We start from the raw sequence: 23,009 nt of genomic DNA, 5'->3' as shown, positions 1-23,009 counted from the left end.
TTGGCTGATGCCAATGTGCCCATCCCAGAGAGAGGACAGCAGCTTGGATTGTTGCATCAATGACACTTGCAGGACTGCAGGCGTGTCACCTATTGCAATGAGCTTAGTAAGCCTATGCAGCAGCCATGTACCACTTACGAGGGAGATGGTATATGTAGTGGCACACATGGTGTCCCTCTGGGAGTAGCAAATGTAGAGCCATCAAACCACCACTGGGAGGAGTTAGGTGTGGTGTGCCCACATTCCTGATGTGTGGATCATGGCTCCTGCTCCCAGTCCACTCGCTCATCTTTCATGCCACAGAAACAAAATCAACACAGGGCTCTTCTCTCATGGGCCCAAATGGGCTGACTCAATGGTGGATAAGGCAAGTACTGAACATCAACGGGGATCTGGAACAAAAGTGTGCAGTACCTGTGCTTAAAACTACAGTCCAGGATGACTAACTGCTCAGCTGGGTCTATAAATGGCCCTGCATGGTAGGAGAGTGGAGATGAAGAAATGGAAGGCTGACTGCGTCCAAGGACAGAAATGGAGAAAGGCTATGTTGGAAGATTACATTTTCTTTTCCTTTTCACTTCCTAAAGAACTAAAATGTAAAGGGGCCCAAGGTGAATACTTAGTAAAGCAGATGGCGGGAGGTAGTGATGACTGACTTTGCATAAGAAAAGTACAGCTGTGTAATTAAATGTACATAGACTACAGCTGTGTACACTTACCATAAACGTAGATGTTTGAGTGTATTCACTGTTGCAGTCGTTACATTTGGGTTATCCTGCTGGCAGGTTGCCCTCAGTCGGCCTGAATTCCAAAGTCTTGGGTCCTGCATCGGTTGCTGTCGCCTCTTCCCTGACGTCAGGGATATAAAAGATGCAGCAGACACCATTTTATTCAGTTTTTCTTGCCCTAGATGTCAGGTGCCCCCAAAAGGGTAGGCTAAAAATATGTAAATAAAACATACATGCACCAAAATAAGCTTTACCTTCATCTATAAGCAAATACACCACCTAGGTTGTATAGATTAGAGAAGTACAGATAAGTTCCAGAAAAAATAAGGGGGATGGTGGGTGGGTAACCTGGACTGCAACAGTGAATACGCTCGAACATCTACATTTATGGATTTATGGTAAGTGTACACAACTGTACTATGTTCTTCGTGTTTCACTGTTGCAGTCATTACACTTGGGTTGAGTCCCAAAGCTATGGTTGGGGGGCTGGAGCTAAACAGCATTAGGAGCAGGTATGAGGCCCTGCAGAACTGCAGTGGCAAAGCCTGCCCTGGATTTAGAGTAAAGAGGCAGACTGTAATGTTTTGCAAAGGTATGCACTGAACTCCAAGTAGCAGCCTCTAAAATGTCTTTGGTTGGTACTCCCCTGAGAAAGGCTGCTGAAGTGGCTGCAGCTCTGGTTGAATGTGGCCTAATGCCCTTAGGCACTGGTTTGCCATGCTGTGAGTAGCAGAAACAAATTCAGTGACCTATCCACTTTGAAACAGTCTGCTTGGAGATAGCCTTTCCTTGTGATGCTGTGGCATATGCCACTAGTAATTGTTCTGTCTTTCTGAAAACTTTAGTTTTGTCCAAGTACAATCTAAGTAGTCTGTGTACGTCCAAAGAATGCAGAATTTTCTCCCCCTTGTTCTGTGGATTTGGATAAAAGGTTGGCAAATGAATTGTTTGGTTAAGGGCTACACTGGATACCACCTTAGGCATAAATGTAGGGTTTGTTCTCAGAGAGACCCTGTCTGGATAAAAAATGATAAAGGGTTCCACAGCCATGAGAGTATGTAGCTCTGAAACTCGTCTTGCAGAAGTTACTGCTAGGAGCAGATCTGTTCTCCAAGGTAAAAACTTTAAATCCGCAGTAGCAGGTGGCTCAAAAAGAGGTAAGGTGAGTTTTTCCAAGACATAATTGAGGTCCCATGCAGGTATTGGCTTTCTCCTTGGAGGCATTAAGTTTTTGGCTCCTCTGAGGTACTGCCTTAACAAAGGATGAGAAAAGAGTGGTGGCTCTGTATTGTAATGAGCCGAAATGGCATAGGCATGGATTTTGATTGATGAAAAAGATAGGCCTTTGTCCAGCATCTCAGTTAATTATTGCAAAATCTGAGGAATATTTGGGACAGCTGTATCAGTTCCTTGAGCTTGGTTCCAAGCGCAAAATCTTTTCCATTTCCCAGCATAGGATTTTCTAGTACTAGGCCTTCTGGCTTCTAAAATGACATCCATCACAGCTTTACTGAGAGGTGTGATTTGTATGGCTACATTATCCGCCATGCTGCCAGGTTTAGGGTCCTGAGTTGGCTATGCAGAATCTGATTGTTTTGCTGGGACAGCAGATGAGGTATCTGAGGTAAGGTCCAGGCTGGGCATTGGGAGAAGTTCCTTAAGATCAGATACCAGTACTGGCATGGCCAGTCTGGGACAATCAGAATCATTTTTGGTTTCTCCTGCCTGACCTTTAGGAGTACCTTGGGGAGGAGAGGTAGTGGAGGAAAGGCATATACTGATAGCTTTGTCCAGTTGAAAGATAAGGCGTCCACTTTCCAAGCTTGTCTGTGATAAGTCCTTGTAAACAATCTTTTTAGCTGATTGTTTTGAAGGGAAGCAAATAGATCTATGTCCAGGCATCCCCATTTCTTTGTTATCATGCTGAAGACTTGTGGATCCAGGTGCCACTCCTGGGGATCCATGAGGTTTCTGCTTAGTTTGTCTGCCAGAGTATTTTCCTTTCCTGGCAGGAATTGTGCCTGCAGATGTACTTGGTAAGTTAATGCTGTGTCCCATAAAGCCATGGCTTGTCTGCAGAGGGGTAAGAATGAGTGCCCCCCTGCTTGTTTATGTACCACATGACCATGGTGTTGTCTGTCTTTATCAGTAGTTGTCCCGGATGAAGTAAGTCCTTGAAGGCTGTCAGGGCATTTTGAACAGCTAGCATCTCTTTTTGATTGATATGTAGATGCTTTTGGTTTGTGGACCAGGTGCCCTGAATGCCTCTTCCTGCCATGTGTGCCCCCCAGGCATAATCTGAAGCATCCGTCATTAGGCTCTGCCTGGCTGGGGGTAGTGAGAATGGCTGTCCCTTGTTTTGGTGACAAGCCTTTGTCCACCATCGAAACTCCTGCTGCAGGCAGGGAATTAGAGTAATCATTGTTTCCTGACTGTGGCAATGTTGTGTCCAGACACTTTTTAGGTACCACAGAATTTTCCTCATATGCAGTCTTGCATATGGAATTAGTAAGATGCAGGATGCCATGAAGCCCAAAGCCTACAGAATTTTTCGTGCAGATAACTGGGCCTTTGTTGCCACTTCCTTGAAATAGGTAGTCAGTTGCCTTTGTTTGTCTGGAGTGACATAAGCCATCTGGGCAGTTGTACTTAAGCTTGCACCCAGGAATATTATATCTTGAGAGGGTACTAGTTTTGATTTCTTTTTGTTGACTGTGTACCCTAGGCATGTTAAAAGTCTTATCACAAACGTCAGATGCTGTAGTAGAATATCCTTGTTCTCTGCTTGTATGAGGCAGTCGTCCAAGTAAGGATATATTTGTATTCCTCTTTGTCTGCAGTAAGCAATTACTGGTGCCAGGCACTTTGTGAAGACCCTGGGCACAGTAGATAAGCCAAAGGGCAGTGCAGAGAATTGGTAATGCTTTGTGCCAGCCTTGAATCTGAGGAATCTTCTGCAGGATTGTCTGACTGGGACATGCAGGTATGCCTCTTTTAGGTCTAAAGTCACGAGCCAAGCCTTGTTGCCCAGCATGGGCAGAAGCTGCTGTAAGGTCAACATCTTGAATTTTGGTATATCCAGGAAAGTGTTTAGAATAGATAGGTCCAGTTTTGGTCTCCATGCTTTGTCCTTTCTCGGTACGAGGAACAGTCTTGAGTAAAATCCTTGTCCCTGCTCTTGCTGTGGCACTTTTTCAATAGCCCTCATGTCCATGAGAGCTGCGACTTGTTTTTGAGCCTCTGCCCATTGATTTTTTTGGCAGGTCTGGCCAACAGCTTGCCCTTGGCAGGGTATGGAAATTAAACTTGTAGCCTTGTGACTCTGTCTAGAACCCATTTGTCCTGGGTTATGATGTGCCAATTTTGAGAAAAAAGTGCTAGTTTTCCCCCTAACGGTGCTTCCAGAAGATAAGTGCTTGGTGCAGGCAGGGGGAAATCATTGGGACTGTTTCCTGTACGATTGTGCTTTGTCCTCTTCACCTTTGGAGGTAGAAGCACTCCACTGCTTAGACTTGTAGGATCCCTGTGGCTGTGATCTGACTCTAGAGCATGTGGATCTGCCCCTTTGAGGTCTGCCTGAGACTGGAAAGGACTAATTCTTTATAGGCCAGTGTCTGCTAAATCTAGGTGGCTGTACCTGTAAGAAATCCCTGACCATTTGCATAGATTTAGCTTTGTCCTCCATTTTCTTTAACACCTCTTCTGCCTTAACACCAAACAAGGTATCATGTTGTAAAGGAGCATCTAATAATTTAGCTTTAACATGGTCAGGCAGATTTTGTTCCTTTAACCAAGCATGCCTCCTAATGACAGAACCCATAACTGCGGCCCTGCAGGAGGCCTCCAGAGAATCAAACCCACATTGCAAAGTATGCTTTCCAACTTGTTCAGCTGCATGCAATAAATCCTGCATTTCTTTGTTTTCTGCACATTCAGAATTTGCCATCATTTTCTGTTTAAGCAGTGTCATGGTATATTGCTGATATTTGAGCATATGAAACTGGCAATTTAAGGCCCTTATAGCCAAAGTAGAAGATGTGTAAATCTTTTTTCCCCATCTATCCAGTGCCCTAGAATCCCTGTCAGAGGGGGTAGGGTTTTTGCAGTAGAAGCCTTGACCCCTTTCAGACCCTGAAAAATAGTTTCTGGGTCTGCAGCAGGGTTTTTGAAAAGGAATTTATGAGAGTCAGGGACCCTGTAGTATCTGTCCGGCTTAACAGGAGCTGGAGGTAAAGAGTCAGGGGTCAGACTAGACTCCGAAAACATATCATCAACAATGTCCAACACAGGTGGAATACCTAGAGGCCTGTGTTGAGTTAGTAGAAGGAAGTCTCTGAGCCTTTTCTTAGATTCTGAAAAATCTTGGCTCTCCCAGTGGAAGTGCTCCCTCATGGTATGCAAGGTTTCCCCAAAAGAGTAGTCCTCAGGAGGAGAAGCTGAAGGAATTGATTCTTCAGCATCAGAATCCTTATGGGGGGAAGAGAATATTCCTGATCAGAAGAGGAATCAGAAGAAATGGAAACCTGATCTGAAGATTCATAGTCTGTCTCTTGCCTAGGCCTCTTATCAGGAGGGGGATGGGAACCCCTGATCAAGGTAATTAAGTCTTCGGCCATTTTGAGCATCTGCTTTTTGGGCATGGAGGCCTGTCCTTGTGGTTGGTGAACTTGTTTCTTTGCCTTTAAAGGTGTTTTAGTCTTTGAAGTCGGTTTAATATATAATTGTTTAGGTCCGAATACACCCTCAGAAGCTGATGCCTGCTCAGCAGCTCCGGACTCATCTGAGGGAATAATCTCAGAGGCTCAATACCTTGAGTTTCCAGCGGCCTGGCCAACTCCACATGGGAGTCGGTAGCGGCCTGCGACTCTAAAGTAGCGGTCATCATGGGCTGTGAAAGCGCCTCACTGAGAACCGGCGACTTGCTTAGGAGAAGCTTCATCGTCAGTTTTGGACCTCGGTTGCCTGTCTTTTTCTTTGCGTTTTTTGTGAACTCCAGTAGCCGGATGGCTATCCGACAACATTGTATAATTAAATCTTCACACAAAATAGCTTAATGCAAAATCGTACCGACGCTTAATAGTGCATTGGTTAAATCTAGCACAAAACCGACAACTAGCAACATTGCTTTCAGGGCCTAGGCAAGGAATACAGTAAGAATGAAAGTCCTTATGAGGTATTTGCTTCCCACAAGAAATACAATTATTAACTTTTTTCTGACATTGGTCTGGAGCAAGAAAAAAGTTTCCCCAATGGGGTACTTAGCTTTTAATGAAGACTTCGGATCTGAAACTCGAACACGAAAATCTCAGGAGTCGGCCGACCTTCACTTGCGCACTGCTTCTGCTTCGGGCACCACTCGGCAGGAAAGACTGAATAAAATGGCGTTGGCTGCATCTTTTATACCCCTGACGACCCAACGTCAGGGAAGAGGTGACAGCAACCGAAGTAGAACCCAAGACTTTGGAATCCAGGCCGACTGAGGGCAACCTGCCAGCAGGATAACTGAAATGTAACGACTGCAACAGTGAAACACGAAGAACATCAGTAGATGTTAGATTAAATCACTGCTGCAGTAGCCTTGGCTACACTGGTTGCATCCTGCCTAGGATACAACAGCCGGACAGCCTTCCAAAGCCCCGGGCTCCTTACTCATATGTACCCAGACTGCTGGTTGTAGGAGTACCACTGGGTGAAAACTAGCAGCCTGGAAGCCAAAATTTTCAGGACTTTCTTGTCAACTGAAAAAAGGAGGCTATGGTCCTGATAAGAAAGATAGTTATGTATACATGCACAGATCCTTACCCTACACAAAAAGGGGAATGGGGGTGAGGGAGGGAGCAGCTACTGCATTAGTGATGTAATCAAACATATACTGTTCCTCTAGGATTATTTACATAACTGTACTATGTTCATTAATAAATCACTACTGCAGTAGCCTTAGCTATATGGGAACATGGACATAGCTTAGGCAGACTGAGAGGACAAAAGATGAGAGTCCAGAAGTCCCTGACATATGGATCTAGCAAAGGCTGTTTCAGACCTGGAAAAGGAATCTAATTTATACTGCTTTGTAAATATATGTACAAAGGACCAAGTCACTACCTCAAGAATGACTCTACCCACCTCCTTCCAATAAACTATCAAGGTAGCCAAAGAGCTGGTAGAATGAGTCTTGGCCCTGCTTGTAAGTATCTTATGCTGTAGCTTTGACACTGCTTGTAACTGTCTTATTACAATATGAACAGCAAAAACCAATAGCTAAGGACAACCATCTAGAAATAAATAGTCTGTTTTGACATGTGCTGCTCTTTTTTCTTCCACTCATAGGAAATAAAATAGCTGACTAGCTAACCTAAAGGATTTAGTTCTGTGAATGTAATACCAGGGTTGTCTAGGCACATCCAGAATCTGAAAAATCTTTTATTCCTGTGTTTTAGGCTCTGGAAAGAATACAGGGAGACTGATGGCTTGACATCAAGGTAAACACTAAGAACAAATCCTTCATTTACACCTAAAGTAATTTCAAAGCAACCCTGTCACTATATAGGGATAACCTATCATAAGGAGCTTGCAACTCAGATGTCAAATGAACAATTAAAACAGTCTTCCAAGTAATGAACTGTAAATCAGCCTGATGAGCTGGTTCAAAAGAAGACAAAGTTAACTTTTACAACACCCCCACCTGAAATAAAAAAGACCACAGTAAAGAACTTCTCAAAAGCCGACTTCACACTTCTAAAGACTAGTGTGGTCTCCTTTAAGGCCCCGAGTGGAAAACAGTACTCAAGCCGCTGAATCACTTACAAATGCCTTCTACCAGCACCTGCAGGACTGCATGGATAAGGCAATCCCAAGCAAAACAAAGACTCTTTGTACCAAAGGCAAGCGTCCAGTCTGGTGGACCCCAGCCATAAACAAACTCTACAACAAAAGGAGGAAGCTACTACAAGATAGAGCAAAATCCTTAAAAGGTAAGACACCTTTGATCACTATAAGTAAAAAGCTAAGAGCTCTCATAAAATCATCCAAAGCAAATTTTGAGAGAAAAATAGCTAAAGACTCAAAAGACAATCATAAGGCCTTCTTTAGCTATGTTAGAAACCTGGGAGGAAACTCCCAGATATGCTCAGAACTAGTTCAAAATGATGTGAAGATTACTGATCCTACAGACATTGCCAACATACTGGCTGACAGGTTCAGTGCAAACTTCCCCCTCCCCAAAGGAGATATCTATACCAAGCGATTGCAGCCCCAAACATCTCCAGCCCAAGTGAGAACTGCTCTCTCCAAAGCAAAAACACAGCATCCATGGGACCTGATGGTGTCCCGGCTGTGTGCTCCACGAACTCAATGAGAATTAAACCCACAGCTAGGACAGCTGTTTAATCAAAGTCTTACCTCTGGATCATTACCCAGGAGTGGCACTGCAACTGTGGTCCCACTTCACAAAGCGGTGCCTCCACCGACCCTGGAAATTACGCCCATTAGCTTGACAAGCCTTATCTGCAAAGCCATGGAGAGGATCATAATGGACCTCATAAATAAAGACATAGGGAATTTGCAGACTTTGGATCCAACCCAGTTTGGCTTTGTCAAAGGCAGATCATGCCTTTTAAACTTGGTTGACTTTTGAAACAGTCACCAAAGCCATTGATGAGGAAAGGCAGTCCATACAGCCTACCTCGATCTGGCTAAGGCCTTCGATACAATACCCCACTTGGGTATCACTGAAAAACTCATCAGCTTAAATGTTAACCCATACATCACAAGATGGGTTGCAAACTGGCTGAGTGACAGAACCCACAGGGTCAGAGTTGCTGGCGCCATGTCAGACTCAAAGCCTGTCACAAGTGGTGTCCCACAGGGCTCAGTCCTGGGCCCACTCTTGTTTGGCATCTACTTTTCGAAGTACAAGCAAACACAGGAGGGTTATGGCTGACAAAGTTTGCAGATGACTGCAAACTGAAGCCATAGTAGAAAACACATCTGACACAGATATCCTTCAGAAGGGTCTCACAGAAGCGGATAACTGGTGCCAGAGCCACGCCTAAAGTTAAATGCCAAAAATGCATAGTCATACCCTTGGGAAAAACAAGGTTACCCCTAGCTACCAAATAGGTGGCAATCCACTGAGCACAGAAGAAGTTATCAGGGACCTGGGGACCCAGGTTGATAGTAGTCTGTCATTCGACACCCATGTAGCTAAAGTAGTTAGGAAGACCTTCTACATTGCCCACCTTATCATGAAGGGATTCTCATCTAGATCAAGGGAGGTTATAGTCTCCCTTTACTCATCACTCATCAGACCAATGATTGAGTACAATGCCCCATTGAATGTATCTGACCCGACACTTGCAGCAGCTGGAGAGGCCACAAAAGTTCCTCACCAAAAGGATAAAGGGTCTCAAAATCTATCCTATGCTGCCCGACTGAAAGAACTCCAGCTCTATTCAGTCTCAGAGGTGACCTTTGCCTAACATACAAGGCCATGTCAAACCCAGATTTGATGAATATGCTTCACCTCAAAAATCTAGATCCATCAGAGCCACAAGGGCGGGAGACTTAAACCTCGACACGGCTATTAATAGGACGTGCTGGAGGGATAGATTCATCACCCAAAGACTCCCTATGCTGTGGAACAAAATCCCGGTACATGTGAGGCAGAGCACCTCGCTGGCCTTGTTCAAGAGAAATCTTGACCAATGGATGGGAGATCGCAGATATACCCCAGGGATTACCTCAGTGTCACTGCTCGACAGAGGCACAGCAAAATAATGGGTATAGTTCCCCATACTAAAGGGGTGGCGTAAGCCACAAAACGATGGGCTAGGCTTGTAAATGCCCTCGGGCAGATAGCCTAGTATGAACCTATGAACCTATGAACAAAGTTAAGACCCAAAGTAGGTGTCACTCATTTCCTAGGTAGTTTTACAAGTAACCCCCCCCCCCTTCAAAAACAGCTTGATCAAAGACTGAGAAAGAAGAGGGGGATTTATAGGTAGACTTGGAATGGCTAAAAGATTAACCTTGACAGATGGATAAGACAGGCAGAGGATAGTAACTCACACAAATATGGCAAAACCAGTGGTACAGAAACCCGGAATGGGTTCTGGATGCTAGTGTGTCACTAACTAGCAAATCTCTCCCAAGTACCACTACAAGACTTCCTACAAGCAGGTTTCCTTGTCTCCTTTAACACCTGCTGCATGTCATCAGAAAAAAAATGTGCCTAAAAGGTATTAAAACTGAATCATCCAGGAATTCAGGTGAAGTTGTTTGAGAATTTGGCTTGTCAAACTCCACCTGCCTTGTATAAGCAGATCCACAATGTTAGGAAGTACGAGGTAATTTCTCTTGGCCAGTTCTATAAGAAGGGAGACTCACTGCTGCATGGACCAGAAGGAATGACTGCAATGATCTTTGAAGATTCCTTCTGAATGTTCAGAATGACTCTGGATATCAGTGGAAAGGCAAAAAAGACATACAGAAAAGTACAGTTTTGTACCTACCATAAATGTAGATGTTCGAGTGCTAATACAGCTGCAGTAATCACATATGGGTTCTCTGCCGTCAGGTGGGTCCTCGGTCGGCCGAATTCCAAAGTCTTGGTCCGGCGTCAGTTGTTGTCGCCTTCTTCCCTGACGTCAGTGCGACAGGGGTATATAAGTCACAGCCGACGCCATATTCTTCAGTCTTTCTTGCCCCAGATGTCAGGTGCTCCCAAAAGGAAGGCAATACATAAATTATATAGCTATATGTATATATATATATATATATATATATATATATATATATATGTAAATATATTCAAGCAATGCAATGTTATCAAAAAAGAGTAGTTGCAAGCAAATACACCATAGGAGGATAACCCAAAATAGGATGTAGAGGAATGGTGTCGGAAGTTTCCAGGACACCAGTTTCTGAAGGAAATTCAATAACCAACTCAGTAGGGGCCTCCGGGGCCGAGGTTGTCGGTTGAGCAGTTTCGGTGGTCGGAAGTACCAAGGACTCAGTTTCAGCCGAGACACTGTTTCAGCGAAACCACGGTCCGTCGGTCCTTGTCCTTCCGTTTCTTGGTTAAATGAGGAGTCGGAGTCTCAGACGGCATATTGTAAGAGAAACTAGCCCCAAAAATTTCCTCTGCAAACTCCGCCCGACGCCTAAGAGTGCATCGATTGAAGGAAGCACAGGCTGAACAGGCCGAGATGTCGTGGTCTGGGCCTAGGCAGGAGGCAGTAAGAGTGGAAATCCTTATGAGGTATTTGTTTCCCACAAGTTAAGCAATTATTAACTTTATCTGACATCGGCTGAGGCAAGAAAGAGTCCCCAATGGGGTACTTAGCTTTTGAAGTCTTCGGTAGCTGAATTACAGGAGCTGGCAGACCGGCACTTGAGAACTGCTTCTGCCTCGGGCACCACGCGGCAAGAAAGACCGAGGAAGATGGCGTTGGCTGACGCTTTTATACCCCAGGTGCTCTGACGTCAGGGAAAGGGCGACATCAGCCGACGCCGGACCCAGACTTTGGAATCCGGCCGACCGAAGGGCTGCCTGAGGCAGGACAACTCATATGTAAGGACTGCAGATGCATTCTTGAAGGACATCCTGTACTGCAGCTGTATTAGCACTCTAACATCTACATTTATGGTAGGTACAAAACTGTACTATGTCCATCGTGCATACAGCTGCAGTAATCACATATGGGTATAATCCCAAAGCTACGCACAGGGTGGTAGGCACTAGGTGGAACTGGGATGAGCCAGAATGCCCTGCAACACAGCAGTAGCAAAGCCTGCTCTAGTTTTGGAATATAAAGGCAGGTGGTAGTGTCTTGTGAAGGTATGTACAGAACTCCAAGTGGCTGCCTCCAAAATATCTTTGGTAGGAACTCCTCTGAGGAAGGCTGTAGAGGTATCTGTGACCCTGGTGGAGTGGGGTCTGATGCCTACAGGGACAGGTTTCCCATGATAGGAGTAACAGAATCGTATGCAGTGGCCTATCCATTTTAAAATTGTCTGTTTGGTAACAGGCCTCCCTTGAGCTCCTACAGCATAGGACACAAAAAGTTGTTCAGATTTCCTGAAAGGCTTTGTTCTGTCCAAATAATAACGTAGCGGTCTATGGATGTCTAAGGAATGTAGCAGCCTTTCCCCTTTGTTTTGAGGGGTTGGGGTAGAAGGTAGGTAAGTGTATGGCTGGATTTAAAGCTACCCTGGATACCACTTTAGGCCTAAATGACGGGTTGGTTCGAAGGGAGACCCTGTCCTGATGGAAGATGAGAAAGGGCTGTACAGCCATGAGGGCTTGTAGCTCCGAAACCCTACGAGCTGAGGTAATGGCCAGAAGGAAAGCTGTTTTCCAGGACAAATATTGCAAATCTGTTGAGGCAGCTGGCTCAAAGGGAGGCAATGTTAATTTTTCTAGAATGTAATTAAGATCCCAGGCTGGCACTGGTTGTTTCCTTGGGGGTCTTATATTCTTAGCCCCTCTGAGGAATTGTCTTAAAAGTGGGTGAAAGAATAACGGTGGATCCGTGTTGAATTCTGCAGAAATGGCTAAGGCATGGATATTTATGGAGGAAAATGAAAGTCCACTGTTCAGCAGCTCAGCTAGATACTGTAATACCGGAGGCAAATTCAGTTTTCTAGGGTCCTGGCCTTTTTTCTCATTCCAAGAGCAAAACCATTTCCATTTTGCGGAGTAAGTCTTCCTAGTAGATGGCCTCTTGGCCTCCAGAATGACATCCTGCACCTCTTTGGTGAGTAGGGTCTGTTGTGGTGCTAAGGAATTTTCCATGCAGCGAGATTGAGTGTTTTCAGCTGACTGTGAAGAGTTTTGTAGCTGTGCTGAGTCAGCAGAAGAGGTATTAGAGGTAGTGGCCAGGGAGGAATGTGTGTTAGGCTCCATAGGAGTGGGTACCAGTGCTGTCTTGGCCAGTCTGGAGCAATCAGTATCATCTTCGGTCTGTCTGCTCTTGCTTTCAAGAGCACCTTGGGTAGAAGAGGCAGAGGTGGGAAAGCGTACACTGCCCATCCTGTCCAACTGAATGAAAAGGCATCCACTCTCCAGGCCTTTGGGTGAAAGGTCCTTGAACAAAACTTTTCTAGTTGATGATTCCTGTGGGAGGTGAAGAGATCTGTGTCTGGCCTTCCCCACGCTTGGATTATCTTTGTAAACACCTGTGGATGCAACTTCCATTTGTGTGGATCTGTCATATTTCTGCTTAGACTGTCTGCCAGCGTGTCTTCCAAACCTGGCAAGTACTGTGCTTGAAGTTCGATTTGCCATTCCAGAGCCAAGTTCCAAAGGGACATGGCTAGTCTGCACAGGGGATATGAATGTGTTCCTCCTTGTTTGTTTATGTACCACATTACTGTGGTGTTGTCTGTTCTTATAAGTAATTGTCCTGGATGCAGGAGGACCTTGAAAGCTGTAATTGCATTTATCACTGCTAGCATTTCTTTTTGATTGATGTGAAGGTGCTTTTCCTTTTGGGATCATTTGCCCTGAATGCACCTGTCTGTCATGTGCGCCCCCTCAGGCGTAATCTGAGCGTCTGTTGTGATGACTTGATTTGCTTGAGGCTTGCAGAATGGGAGGCCTGTGTTTATTTGGCATGCTTGGGCCCACCATAGAAATTCCTTTTGCAAACAGGGAATTATTGGTATTATTGTTTCCAAGCTGTGGCTGTGTTGAGACCATAGGCTTTTTAGGTACCACTGAAGTTTCCTCATATGCAACTTTGCACATGGGATTAAAAGAATGCAAGATGCCATGAAGCCCAGAGCCTGCAGGATTTTCCTTGCAGTATGCCTGGTACAATTTGCTAGTGTTTTGAAGTACTGAGTTAGTTGCCCCTGTTTTTCTGGCGTAAGATAGGCCATCTGGGTGTTTGTGTCCAAGTTGGCACCCAGGAAAGTTATTTTCTGAGATGGTGTTAGCCTGGATTTCTCTTTGTTGATTGTGTATCCCAGAGAATTCAGTAACCGTGTTGCATAAGCCAGATGTTCCAGAAGTGTGTGCTTGCTGTCCGCTTGGATCAGGCAGTCGTCCAAATAAGGGTAAATTTGTATTCCTTGAAGTCTGCAGTATGCAATTACTGATGCCAGGCATTTTGTGAATACTCTGGGCGCAGTAGATAAGCCAAAGGGCAATGCAGAGAATTGATAGTGGATTGAACCTGCAAGAAATCTGAGGTATCTTCTGCAGCTTTGTCTGATTGGGACATGCAGGTATGCCTCCTTGAGGTCCAATGTTACCAGCCAAAACTCCTTGCCCAGCATGGGAAGAAGCTGCTGTAATGTGAGCATCTTGAATTTTGGTACGAGTAGAAATGTATTTAGGAAGGATAAGTCCAAAATGGGTCTCCAGTCGTTTCCTTTTCTTTGTACCAGAAAAAGTCTGGAATAAAAACCTTGACCTTGTTCGTGAGTAGGAACCTCTTGAATAGCTTTCATTTCCATGAGTTTTGAAATTTGTATTTGCGCCTCTGCCCTTTGATTGTGTGGCAGGTTTGGCATGCCTCTCATTTTTGGAAGAGTGTGAAAATGAAATCTGTAGCCTCGGTTTATAATGTCCAGGATCCATTTGTCTGTTGTGATAATATGCCAATTTCTTGTAAATAGTGCCAGCGTTCCTCCCAGGGGAGCTGCCAGCTGGGAGTTGCTGGGCAGGAAAAGGAGGAAGTCATTGGGTTTGCTTTCTGTACTGTTGTGCACTTTCCTCACCACCTCTTGGAGCTGGAGTTTGCCATTGTCTGCCTCTATATGATCCTTGAGATTGTCCTCTGCCCCTTGTGCGCCTGTATCTACCTCTTTGGGGCTTGTCCGTGGCTGGAAAGGACCAGTTTTTAGAAGGCCAATTTCTGCTAAAACGTGGTGGGTGTACCTGTAGAAAGGCCTTGACAGTTTGCATAGATTTAGCTTTTTCTTCCATTTTTCGGATAATCTCCTCAGCATTATTACCAAATAACACATCCTTTTGTAAAGGCACATCTAGCAGTTTAGCTTTAACATGATCAGGCAAGCTTTGTTCCCTAAGCCAGGCATGTCTACGAATAACTGATCCTGTAACAGCAGCTCTACTAGAGGCCTCTAAGGCATCATAGCCACATTGTAAGGTGTGTTTACCCACTTGGTCTGCACTATGCATCATATCCTGCAATTCCTTCAAATCTGGTTGTTCATGTTGAGACATTTTGTTTCTTAATTGTGATAACAGAAACTGCTGATATTTAAGCATATGGAACTGACAATTTAAAGCTCTCATGGCTAGGGTGGCCGAGGTGTATACCTTTTTCCCCACCTTTCTAAGGATCTAGATTCTCTTTCTGAAGGTAGTGGATTCTTGGCAGTAGAGGCTTTCATTCCCTTGGGGCCTTGAGAAATGGTTTCAGGGTCAGCATTATGGCTTTTGAAAAGAAATTGGTGAGAATTAGAAACTCTGTAGTACCTGTCAGGTTTGACTGGGGCAGGAGGCAGGGAATCCGGATTAAGACAAGCCTCCGAGTAAACATCATCAAGTATGTCCAGGACAGGAGGTATAGCCAGAGGTCTGTGTTGAGGTAACAAAAGAAATTCCCTAAGCCTTTTCTTGGAATCAGAAAAGTCTTGGCCTTCCCAATGGAAGTGCTCCCTCAAGGTGTGCAAGGTTTCCCCAAAGGAAAAATCCTCTGGGGGAGATACAGAAAGAATGGACTGTTCTGCATCAGAATCTTCATAAGGGGAGTACGAGTGTTCCTCTACATCAGAATGTTCTGAGACAATGGAGCCCTGTTCAGAAGAGGGGGAATCTTCCTCCACTCTGGGTCTCTTGTTCTGAGGGGGCTGGGAGCCCCTGATAAGGGTAATTAAATCCTCAGCCATTTTGAGCATCTGCTTTTTAGGCATGGGGCCTGGGGATGGGCCCTGTGCAACAGGCCTCTTGGGATGCATGGCTGATTTGGACTTAGTAAAGGCCTTAATGGAAAAGGAAGAAAAGGGTCTAAAAACACCCTGGGTGGAAGTGGACCTGTCCCCATTAGGAGGTTCAACACTAATAGTGGTTTTGGTGGTTGTAGTCTGAGTACGGGCCAAGGTACCAGCGGTCTCGGGTACAGGAGACACCGCCAAGGAAGTGTCGTCGGTAGTCAGGGACTGCATAGGCGTCTCGCTGAGAACCGGACCACGTGTAGCCGGTTTTGGCATGGTGTCGGTGGAGACCGCGGACCTCACGTGTCTGTCTTTGTCCTTGCGTTTTTTGGACAAAACGGTAGTCGGAGTATCCGACGACATTTTATAATCAAAGGCTTTACCAAAATAATGTTGGGCGAACTCCGCCCGACGCTTAATGGTGCGTTTATTGAAAGTCGCACAAAAGCCACAGCCCGAGACATCGTGGTCTGGGCCTAAACAAGGTATGCAGAGGGAATGGAAATCCTTATGCGGTATTTGCTTCCCACAAGAAATACAATTGTTAACTTTGTCTGACATCGGTCTGAGGCAAGAAAAGTTTCTAGCGGGTACTTAGCTTTAAAGAAGACTTCGGTTTCCAATTTTTCGTAAATTCAGGAGCTGGCCGACTGGCACTTGCGAACTGCTTCTGCTTCGGGCACCGCGCGGCAAAAAAGACTGAAGAATATGGCGTCGGCTGTGACTTGTATACCCCTGTCGCACTGACGTCAGGGAAGAAGGCGACAACAACCGACGCCGGACCAAGACTTTGGAATTCAGTCGACCGAGGACCCGCCTGACGGCAGAGAACCCATATGTGATTACTGCAGCTGTATGCATGATGAACATCATTCTCATCCAAGGAAAGGAAAAAGTATCCATTTTCCAGGCCTGCTTACAAGGAACCCTGGTACAGAATTTGTTCAATTGTCTATTTTGAAAGGAGGCAAACAGATCTAACTGAAGGGCTCTTCACAACAGGATCAATTCCTGGAAGACTACCTCATTCAATTTCCATTCTTGAGGGTCTATCCTGGTCCTGTACTGCTTGTCTACCATTACATTTTGCTCTGATGGAATGTAAGATGCTTGCAGGGTTAAGCAGTGCTGAATTGTGACCTCCAAAGCCACCACAGCCAGCCTGCAGAGGTAGGACCCGATGTCCCTCTGTATATGTAGCCCATCTCATAGAGACAGCTTCCCATGCAAAATCAAATGCATTTATTACAGATTGTACAGTACATGCAAGACCCGTGTTCAAAGATATGTGGTCCCCCCACTAAACAGATGCTGTTCTGTTTACAAAGCCCAACACTGGAATCTTTTAAAAAGTCAGGAGGTGCAAATGTTGAGACCAAACAGTCTTTAGAAACCATTTAATTATTTCTCATGTGTAATCTGGCAAAAGAAATCATATGACTCATAATGCCATGAAACCTAGAATCCTGACATATTTCCTGGCTGACGTCTGTGACTGAGTTGAGAAACTCAGGAGCAGTTTCAGAAACAGGTCTAATTTTTCTTGAGGAAGGAATGCCTTTTGCATGGAGGTATCCAGAGGGTAACCTAAAAATACTATCCTGTACAATGGACTCAAGGAAGATTTGTTAAATGTTGACCTGGAATGCTAACTCCTGACATTTTGAGAAACTCAACTAAATAAGGATAAATATGAATATCTAGCAGTCTGCAAAAGGAGCTGGACACTTTGTGAGCACCCCTAGAGAGGTAATGCACAGAACTAATAATGTAACCTAGACATAGAAAACCTTAGAAAACTTCTGAAATACATGACAACAGGATGGTCATGACAAGTATCTTTCAAATCTACATTACCAAAAAACTCATAATGAGAGGAAAAAGAGTTTGTACGGACAACCCTTTGAATTCTGGAACCTTCACACACTACATGAGAAAGGACAGGTCTAGAAGTTGTTTCCCAGTGTGATTCTTCTTTGGCATCAGAAAAATGCTTGAATAAAAATGTGTCCCCACAGTTCTGAGGGAACTGGTTTTATGACTGGAGAGACTGTGAAATCTGATTTGGACAATAAGGGAAATCCCAAGAAAAGGAGGTAGGCGTTCCCATTGCCATCTGCTATCCTCCAGAGCAACTTTTAAATCCCATTTGACTGACGCAACCTGAAGTTAAAAGGGAAGGAGAAGAACAAGGGTTTAGACAGGTTTGGGAAAGAAAGAATGGAGCAATACTCATTCAGAATTACTGGATTAATCCTTCCTCCTGGAAGGCTCCCTCTTTTTTTTTTTCCTTTGAACCTTCCTGCAACTTTTTCTTATGTCACTGCTTGCTAGAAGCTTGAGACTGTGTTTTGCATCCTGCAAAAAAACAAAAAAAAGAGTCTGAAGCAAAGGTTTTCACGCACTTAGAGAAGGAGGACTGAAAAATGTGAGTAACCCTTCAATCAATTCCCCTCTTTCATCAAAATGTTTTTGCACCTGAATAGCAGAAAGACCAAACAAAACCTTATCAAAAGAAGTCAAAATTAAAGATTTAACATCTTTAGAAAAGTTATGTGTATGCACCCATGCAAAACAGTCTCACAACAGAGGCAAAAGCTGCTGCTCTGGTCACAGACTCAACACAATCATATTCTGAAGAATGCTTAGTCACTGGGGATATAGAAGCATTCACAGAATTCAAAGAGGGCTTGCTTTCTGAAGAGGGAAAACTAGCAGTAATGTTTCTCCTAACGTCAAAAGAAGTCAAACAATACTTTACCATGTGAGCCTGATCAGTTAAAATTCTAAAATTTTAAAGGCTAAAGTGGTAGAAAAAAAATTCTTCCCAAACATGTCAACAACTCTGCCATCCTTGTCAAAGACAGAGAGAAAAAGAGATTATCATTAAACTAGAAGATGCCCTATCCTCATCCCTTATCCTGCTCATCAGACAGGGAGTCCTCAGAAATGGAGGAAATTACCTATTTTTTTTTTCACAAAAATTCTAGTTATAATTAAAAATGTTTAAAAGCCTGCAATAAACATCTCCCTTATTGACAGAAATGCACTCTGAAGAAGATAAACATTTAGCTTTTTGTTTTCTTTTTATAGAGACATCCAGAGAAGGGGAAATGACTCATGGATGGTACTTCACCCTAGAGAGAAAGTCTCTTAGCACAGCTAAAGGCACGTGAGCAACCACAGAGGATGTGGCTGACCACTAGTTTGTAATGACTGAAGTGGCTACACCAGAGGGATTTGGAGGAAAAAGAGTGAATGTTTGAGGAACCAGTAATGGTCACAGCAAAAGTCACCCACCTACAGCTGTGCCACACACTGAGCTCATTGTGTTGGTAAGGGTCCTTGCAAGTTTTTCTATTCTTGGGTCTGGTGGAAGGTAAAACCATGGGACCTTTAAGCTGTTTCATGGTTCTGACATAAAAAAAAGCCCAATTCTTGGTTAACACAGTTAGAATAAGATGGCGACAGGTAAGTTGTCAAAACCAGTGTTCACAAGCAAAATACACACTGACAGTTCCCAAACACCCCTAATCAAACAAAGTACATCCAACAAAATAAGAATAAGTTTTTTTCAAAAATAGTGTTTACAATAAGCATAGACAGTAAAAATAAAGAGTAAAAGGTAAACAGCTGGTTATGAAACAATCATTAAAAATAAAATGTTTCACAGAAACTGCAATGCATCTCACAGAAACCAGTACGTAATATAAAGACAATAAAGTAATAAAGTACTGTGGAGGTTTTCCCCCAAAGAACGTATCCTTCTTGCAATGGAAAGCCTGTTAGTCGCATGCCAGTCCTCATTAGCCAGTAAGAGCAGCACTCTCTCTAAGGGTGGCAAGAAAGCACTGAAGCTTTTGGCACCCAGGCAGTTGATTTTCTCCCTATGGAGCTCTTGCAACCAGCAGCCTGAGTGCATGTGTAGAAGTAGTCCAAGGCTTTGGAAACTGACCGGCTGTTAAAATATAGGCAGGATATAACCCGTAACGCCATGGCTATTGCAGCAGTGATTTATGAATGAACATCTGAAGCACCTTTTACTAGGATGATGATAATGTGGCTGGCCTGGAAGAATCATTACATAATCATCATAAATGGAAAAAAAAGAGGAGGATAATTAAGAATGCCTGTGTATTAAGAAGTGATGAGTGCAGAGGTACTGAAGTGCAACAGAAAAACAGTGCGACAAAAGAACAACCTGAAAGATTCATAATGAGACTAAAGGAATGCAAAATAATTTGCTCAATCTCTTTTCCTGATCTGTTTCATCATTGAAAGGAAATGTCAGATATATCACAAAGTGCCTACCTTGGAAGCTGGGCTTTAACCTGCTTTTGACACAAGCTATAGTATCGTTCCACCTTTAGATATCCCTGGGTTAGCATTCTCTGGCAAATCTGGTCCATTCGCTTACAAATCTGAAAGAAAACAGAAGCATTGATGGTTACATGATTTGCTCAAATCTACAATCTACCACTAGATATTGTATGTAAAATTTACACAATATAATCAAAAAATAGTTGGAAGTACTTCAGTGAATGCACGTTTCAAATTTCTTACAAAACAAACTACCTGCATTACTACTTAATACATCTCTGTGTGCATTTACTTTCCATTTACATCCCCTCCTAATGAAGTACAGATTTTCTTTCATAGAACAAAATTCAGCATGCAACAAACAATTTAACACAAACATGTAAAAATAAATACATAACAACTTTCTGAAAATATGGCAAAGGAAATGCAGCAACAGCAACACCGACAAGTAAACTAGTACAGATTCTAGCAGTTGCAGCATTGCTGGCTTTCTAAAAGTTCACATTTTTCAGGATTACTAATAAGAACTGGCAGTTAGTGCAGAGGAATAAAGCTCTGGCTTGTTAATGAGTTCCTTGCTTCTTGTGCTAAGACTACTGGGTTTGAATATTTCCACCTTCATTTGCCTACTGTATGACCTTGAGCAAGTCCCTTAACCAGACAGTGTTCTCGGGCAATTGGCAATTTGGGCGAGGCTCCTTAATGGTCCCCTGGACTGCATGCCTAATAGCTTCCTATATGGAATTTGGATGAGGTTCCTTGATGGTCGTCTGGACTGCACGTCTAGTAGCTACCTATATGGAATTTGGGTGAGGCTATTTGATGGTCCCTTGGACTGCATGGCTAGTAGCTACCTATACGGAATTTGGATGCGGTTCCTTGATGGCCCCCTGGACTGCAAACCTAGTAGCTACCCATATGAGCCTGTGGCACTTTTTCAATGCTAGGATGCAGACAGTACAGTTGTGTAAAATCTTATCATAACAGGAGACATCCTGCTCTTCACTGTTGCAGTATTCTTTAAAATAGGGATTCCCTGCCAAGGGTAGCCTGATGTCCGGCCAGTATACCAAAGCCTTTAGGTTGTAATAAGGATGCCATACATCACACATATGCTCCCCAAGCATAATGTAGGGCATAAAGGTGACATAGCATTCTCTGAACTGAAAACCCCAGCAGGAACGACAGTCGAATGGGGGAGGAGGGAGGAAGCGAATACTGCAACAGTGAACAGAAGGATATTACTGTTATGTTATGATTTTACACAACTGTACTATGTCCCCTACACATCACTGTTGCAGTATCATTTACAATAGGGAGAGTACAAAAGCTCAGGAAGAAAGTTGGGAGGAAGAGGAAGAACCAGCAGAGCCTTCAAGAAAGTCATGTAGGATAGCCCTGGCAAAACTGGCTCTAGCCCTAGAAACAACACCCAGCTTATACTGCTTGGTAAAAGTATGCACTGAAACACAAATAGCTGCCTCAGGAATAGAATTAGTATCCAAACCTTTGAAAAAAAATCACCAGAAGAAGCCAAAGCCCTAGAAGAATGAGCCTTAACAGAAGGGAGGCTTTTCCCATGAAAGGAACAACAAAAGGAAATGGCTTCAGACATCCAAGAAGAAATGGTTTGTTTTGAAAACAGCCAAATCTAAAGACCTAGGATGAAAGGAAACAAAAAGCTGCTCATATTTATGAATGGCTTTATTTTTATCCAAATAATATCAGAGTTGTCTATGCAAATCCAAGGTGTGAAGAACCTTCTTCCTAGCAGATTGCGGAGAAGGGAAAAAGGTGGGCAAATGAAAAGACTGATCAACAGACAACTCATTAACCAACTTGGACATAAAAAAAAAGGATTAGCACACCATGTCCTTATGAAAAAAACAAAAAAGAGGAGGAACAGCCATAAGGGCTTGTAGCTCAGACACCCATCTGGCTGAGGTGAGGGCCAAAAGAAGAACAATCTTCCAATAACAATGCTGTAAAGAAGTTGAAGGCTGCAGGCTGAAAAGGAGCCCAAGCCAAACTTTCCAAAACAAAATTAAGGTCCCATGAAGGAGAAATAGGCTTACTGGAGACCTAATGTGAAGGACGCCTTTAAGAAATTGTTTAACCTCGAATCTAGAAGCCAAAGGTGAGCCAAAGGCAGACAAGCAGAAATATCTGACAGGTGGGCTTTAACAGAAGAGTATGCCAACCCAGCATTGAGCAATTCACACAAAAAGAGAGAACCAAAGGAACTTCCATAGTAAGTGGATCCAGGTTACGAGAAAGACACCAGACAGAAAATCTCTTCCATTTGGATAAATAAGATTTTCTGGTAGTGGGCTTCCTGGCCTCCTGCAAGACCCAAAGCACATCTTCAGAAAAAAAAGGTGCCTAAGCGGGATCAAAACCCTATCACCGACAACAACATTTGAAGAGTGTACAGGTGGGGATGTATGAGAGATCCCTTGACTTGTCCGAGTAGGTCCACTCTGTGAGGTAACTTCTGATGACTACCCTTGACTAAATGTAGAATAAGAGGGAGCAAATGCTGTCTGGGCCAAAAGGGAGACACCAAGATTTTGGTAGCATCCTACTATATCTTGAACAGGACCCTCAGTATGAGGGGAAGGGGAGGGAAGGCATAAAGAAACATCCCCTTCCAAGAAAAAGAGAGAGGGCATCCACCTTCCAGGCCAGAGGACATGGGACTAAAGAGAATGAAAAGCATGAAGAGCCAGAAGAAGAGCTTTCATCTCTTTGATATTGATGTGGTTTTCTTTTGTTGAAGAGACCGAAGGCCCTATACTTTCAGAGGCTGAAGGAGGCCCCCCCCCCATCCCATTTCTGAGGCATCTGTAAAGAGTTCCTGAGAGGGGACTGAAGGTTGAAAAGGAAGCCCTGGTTGAGGTACAACTGATGAAGTCACCACTTGCATTCTAGCTTGAGACATGGAAGAAGAGGAACAGAAAAATCAAAGGATGAGAATGTCGAAGCCAGACTGACTTCAGGAACCACTGGAGCTTTCTCATATGAAGCGTGGGCAGAGGAAGCATAGGAATGGTG

The 23,009-nt window shown here is 43.9% G+C and overlaps 1 protein-coding gene across 2 annotated transcripts in view; it reads right to left on the bottom strand.

The window, feature by feature from the left end:
* The window catches only part of FBXO28 (F-box protein 28), a 428,974-nt gene that overhangs the window by 258,723 nt on the left and 147,242 nt on the right, over positions 1 to 23,009 (bottom strand). For both annotated transcript variants that reach the window (XM_044058740.1, XM_044058730.1), the window contains exon 2: positions 19,947 to 20,056. In XM_044058740.1, coding sequence (XP_043914675.1) covers positions 19,947 to 20,056 — 110 coding nt within the window. The remainder of the gene's footprint in view (positions 1 to 19,946; positions 20,057 to 23,009) is intronic.

The sequence above is a fragment of the Protopterus annectens genome, chromosome 1.part2 (assembly GCF_019279795.1).
Source record: "Protopterus annectens isolate FY-2018-M chromosome 1.part2, PAN1.0, whole genome shotgun sequence".
NCBI lineage: Eukaryota > Metazoa > Chordata > Ceratodontiformes > Protopteridae > Protopterus > Protopterus annectens.
The sequence above is the reverse complement of the archived record's forward strand: the minus strand, read 5'-3'. Positions and strand labels throughout refer to the sequence as shown.